Source organism: Trypanosoma conorhini, assembly GCF_003719485.1.
Source record: "Trypanosoma conorhini strain 025E chromosome Unknown Tco_14.4_contig_00913, whole genome shotgun sequence".
Lineage (NCBI taxonomy): Eukaryota > Euglenozoa > Kinetoplastea > Trypanosomatida > Trypanosomatidae > Trypanosoma > Trypanosoma conorhini.
Window position 1 is genome coordinate 680 of NW_021705014.1, and position 4,788 is coordinate 5,467.

General features: G+C 54.8%; 1 protein-coding gene across 1 annotated transcript; it reads left to right on the top strand.

Moving 5' to 3' along the window:
- Positions 1–642: 642 nt before the first annotated feature.
- On the top strand, positions 643–4,413 carry Tco025E_08916 (putative protein kinase, putative,serine/threonine protein kinase; the record flags this gene model as incomplete). The annotated part of the gene is made up of 1 exon (XM_029375747.1): positions 643–4,413. The coding sequence occupies one exon, from the start codon at positions 643–645 to the stop codon at positions 4,411–4,413; it is 3,771 nt and encodes a 1,256-aa protein (XP_029224113.1).
- Positions 4,414–4,788: the final 375 nt, after the last annotated feature.

Here is a 4,788-nt window from a genome sequence, read left to right on the forward strand (position 1 = left end):
CCATTGCCCTCACTCACCATCCTTTGCTTATCGGTGCGTGTGTGTGCCAGAGAAAGAGAGAGTGGGTTGCCTGTCGTGCCAGTGGATCCGAGTGGCGACGGTAACAATATATAGTCCTGTGTATATTCGTATACTCACATCTCTACTTGTACATTGGGCTTGGGTGGGAAGGAACGCGAGCAAAAGCAGAGAGACTCAAAACAGAAGTCAAACAAAAAGTTAGGTGGGAAGCCGTGAAAGAGGTCTTATTGCACTGCAAGACAGAGAGGTAAGGGAGATTGGGAGGAGCAGGATTAGAGTAAAGCGCAGTAAGGAAGTGCACTTGTCAAGTCTGGTGTAGCAGAGGCGGGGCGTCGCTTATCGCGCAGAGAGCACTTGCATCACATCATAAAAAAGGTCAACCGCCAGACACACGCCACGGCAAGCGGTCTTTGTTGGTTTTGCCGCTGCTGTAATTGACGTGGTTTTAGTAATAGTAGCAAAGCCACCATAGAGTGTAGGCATCGAGGAGAATAGTCTTCTGGCGAGAGCGGAGGAACACGTCGTGTAGGTCGGCGGAAGTATTTTGCTTTTCTTTCTATCCGTGTGCGTTGGGTGGCAGTTGCCTTCTGTGGGAGCTTCGGTAGAGGAGTGGCGGGGTCCATGGTGTTTGCCGACTACCTTCTGAAGCGCTGCTTTTTGCGGAAAAGACGGGTGCAATCGCTGGACCAGAGCCCAGCCCCGCTGGTGACACAGGAAGTGCAGGACGCCGTCGCTGCGGAGCCCGGCGAAGGGACAGAGGCGCCTGCGGAAACAGGCGCGGAGGCCCTGGGGAATGGACAGGAGGACAGTCCCATGGCCTCCTCGCAAGTTAATCTGCCGATTCTGGGAGCGCCAAAGCAACGCGGGATGGGCGGGGCAGAGCATTCCCCTGCGACGCATAGCGTGGATCGCAGCGATATCGAAGATGACGATATCGTGTTGGAGGAGGAACAAAAGAAAACGGCAACCACCAACATTCCGTTGAAGCATGACACATTACTATTAAACGATGGTCAAAACGACGACAACAGTCACAATAGCAATAGTAAGGATTGCTGCCGCTGCCTTGTGCCGTGCTCAGCGTGGAGCTCAAATATTATATGTTTTCCGTCAATCAGTGCCGTGCCCCCGAACAGGTGGACTGGACTTGATCCGGATGATGATGAGCTTGCGTGGACGGGAAGTACGCTCGATGAGCCCATGACTCCACAGAGCTACTCCTCCATGCGTACTCACAACGACTTCAACCCGTTGAACCGCAGCGTAGCGACTGGCAATGCCAAAAATAGCTGCACCAGTGACAGCATTATCCAGGGACTTCTACGGCAGGACGGGAAGTGCCCTAATTGCGCTCTGGCACGTTCGGCCATCTCGCAGTCTCCTCCAAACAGCACTTTGGGTAAACAATCCAGTGAAACCCATCAAAGTGGGAAGATAAGGGTGGTAAACTCGGCGGTGTCAGAGCATCTTTCACGCGAGAGTGAGAAACCCCCGTTGTGTGTCACAGTTCATGGCTCTACGGAGGTGGGTTCTCACTCCAGTAATCCAATTTTGACGAACGTGTGTGTTTGCTCCGAAGCGCATAGCGCGAAGGAGAAGTATGGTTTAAAAACTCCGACCAATTTTGCTTCTGGATCCTTTCCAGGTAATGAATCAACTTCTCTTTGGCCACCGGACTCGTTTCCTCCGGAACCCAAGGAGCTTGTGGGCGTCAATTCTGGCAGAACCCGCTCCCGTCCCGTTAGGGAAAAAGTGGTGGAGTGTCGTTATGCTCACGAACAAGTGGTTGGGAAATATCAGCATCTGCTCAACGATAAATATGTGATTTATCCCAGGTGGAACCTTGGTGTGGGCTCCTACTCCGAGGTGATGCTTTGCTACAACCTTGAGGATAAGATATACTACGCAATGAAGGTGATGGATCGAGCGAGGCTGCAAAGAAGGGCTTTAGGGGTTGACTCTCCCCTGCATCGGGTGAAGTGTGAGATTGCCATCATGAAGAAGTTGCGACACGACAATATTTTGGCACTCGTGGAAGTGGTAGATGACCCGAGAAGCCGAAAGATTTATTTGGTTTTGGAACTCGCCGAGCTTGGCGAACTGCTGTCGATGGAGAACGATGGCACTGTGGTTCCCACGGGCGATAGGAAGGCACTTACCGAGCATGAGGTTGTGCGTGTGATGCACAGCATTGTCTCGGCAGCCATGTACGCTCACCAACTCGGCATCGCCCATCGTGACATTAAACCGCAAAACATTGTACTCACTGCGGAGGGCGATGCGAAGCTTTCGGACTTTGGTGTTTCTATTATCGTGGGAGACTCGGCTGTGCGTGTGCGACGTGAGGGAACTGTGGCCTTTCTGCCGCCAGAGATGTTGGTGTCTTCAGAAGTGCTGGCGGCGCCTTCGTGTCCGCGCCAATCCAGTAGTTGTAGCAGCAGTAACGGAAATTGCACGACGATAGTGTCTGCGACGACATCTTCATACTTGACGCAGGGAGTGAAAAAAGGGATTTCCACCGTCTTTTCAGCATCGTTGAAGAAAGACTTGTTCGGAGAGCCGTGCAATCATGCGGAAGAAGAGGCCGGTCAAGAGCCCACCCTGCAGTTTTCCCCGCCGAAGCCGACAAGAGTCAGCGCGACGTCACCAGCGGCGGGCTCAGACGCCATCCCCCAGGTAGACCTCTTCAAGGCAGACGTTTTCTCTCTGGGCGTCACGGCGTTTGTGCTTCTTATGGGACGACTGCCTTGGCGTGCGCGCGATGTTCGCTCACAGCGGCAGGCCATCCTCTCCGATCCCGACCCGTTTGGGGCGGAGCCCCGAAGCGCCTGCGGGGTGCCTGAAGACGGCAGCCACCCTCAACGAACGAGCGGCGGCGGGGCTAATTCACAGCTTTGCCTGGACAAGGGCGCACCGCTGGGTTCTGCAACAACACTGCATCGGCCGGTTCCGGCAGTGCTGGATGGTGCGAAGGAGGAGGAGGAGGAGATGGGGGCTTTCAGGGACGGCAGGTTCCAGCTTGTAGATGCGAATGACCTGCGCCCGCTTGGCGCAGAAAAGCCGCGGGGGTGCAGGTCATTTACGTCACTCCCCCCACCTGAGGAAGTTGCAGAGCACCCGGCGCTGGGTGAGCGTTCTCCGTGCCGCGTAGCTGACGATGCCTGCGAAACAGGCAATAATCCACAGCCAAGTGGTAAACCCAAGCCGCATCCGCTGAGCATGGCCTCTTCCGACTCCGGTTTCACATGGGACACCCAGGCGGCGTATACTCACAGCACTCTTGCCGGCGGCAACATCACGGCAATACATGCTGGTTGGGATCCCGGGGAAGAGACGCATGCGTCAGTTTTTTCAGCAGATCAAGCCTCCACAGAAGGCGGTAGTGCAGCGACGAAGACTGTCGTTCCTGGCAGCCTCCCACATTTTGTCCACGCAGCGGGGGGTCAGTTTGACTCTGCGCTCGGCGGAAGCCCGACGCCACAACTGGAGATGGAGGCGACAATGGCCTTCCAGCAAACTGCTTTGAATCCTGTAGACACCAGCGAAGCCCCCACACATACGGCGGAGGCAGCAACCGCAAACGCAACCGAACATTTATGTGTTGCCGACAGACGCCAACCTTTTCTGCCGACAGCGAAGACAAACGGTCCCGTCTCGGCAAACGCGATTGATTTTATTCGCCGTTGCCTGAATGTGGATGCTGCGAAGCGCAGCTCTATGGAAGAGCTCTACTACCACCCATGGCTGCAGAGTGCCAGGATGCGTGCTGGAGACGGAACGAGCCCGGTGGATGTGGCAGCACCAACCCCTTGCCCTGCTGGCCTGCCGACCGAAACACAAAGCGCGAAGCACGTCGGGGAAGACACGAGCATGTCTAGTTCTGATCCTGATGGGGAGCAAGCTCGCCTGACGAGTAAAGGAGGAACTGATGAGGCGATGCTAGCAGCATTAGGTGATGACAAGGGTAGTAGCAGAAACAAAGGCAGTGATACCGACGGGGATGTCAGAGACGGTAGGGATTTTACATCCCCACTCATGAAAAACGCATTCTCTGTAAATGCGCCAGTTTCGGTTTCCGCATGTCGGTTATCCTCGGAACAGACGGTATCATTTGGGAAAGTGGGCCCTGCCAAGCCAGCTGACTCAGACACAGAAGGTGGGGCGCGGGTTCAGCTCCTGGCCAGGGTCCTCTCCAGCGGGGCGCTCGCCGTTTCAGAGTTAGTGGCACTGGCCAGTGAGTCACATAAACCCGACGGAGCGAAGGGTGTCCTGCGAAGCCATAGCTGCGGGGAGTTATTGTCCGCAGGTAATTGCTTCGCAGCAGGTTGCCGCAGTCCCAGGAAGGCCAAAACGTCTTTTCTTGCCCCTTCCTCTCCGTCCCCTTATTTTTAACGCTCGGGCTAAGCGAAATACTCAGTGGCGTTGAGGGCCTTGCGGGTGCGGAAAAACCTGCACCAAAGTCCACACGATGCCTTATGGATCCTTAATTCACTGCTTTTTTTTACCCCGTTTGTATTGCTGCAGCTCTACAAGAAGGGACCTTAACCTGCATTTGCTCGTTTCGTCTTCGTCAGAATAACCAAGACCCTTTAATTACTTACAACAAGGGATAACATCGGCATAACGCCAAATTTTGCATCCGATCGTCAGGCTGGCGTTTCTTTGCAGACGACAAGTTAGCGTGATGACAGCAAGGAAGAAGCATGAGTGTTGGGTCGAGCTGCTGGGAGGCAGGCCTCGACCATGAAAAGAAGTGAGAGCAAAGAA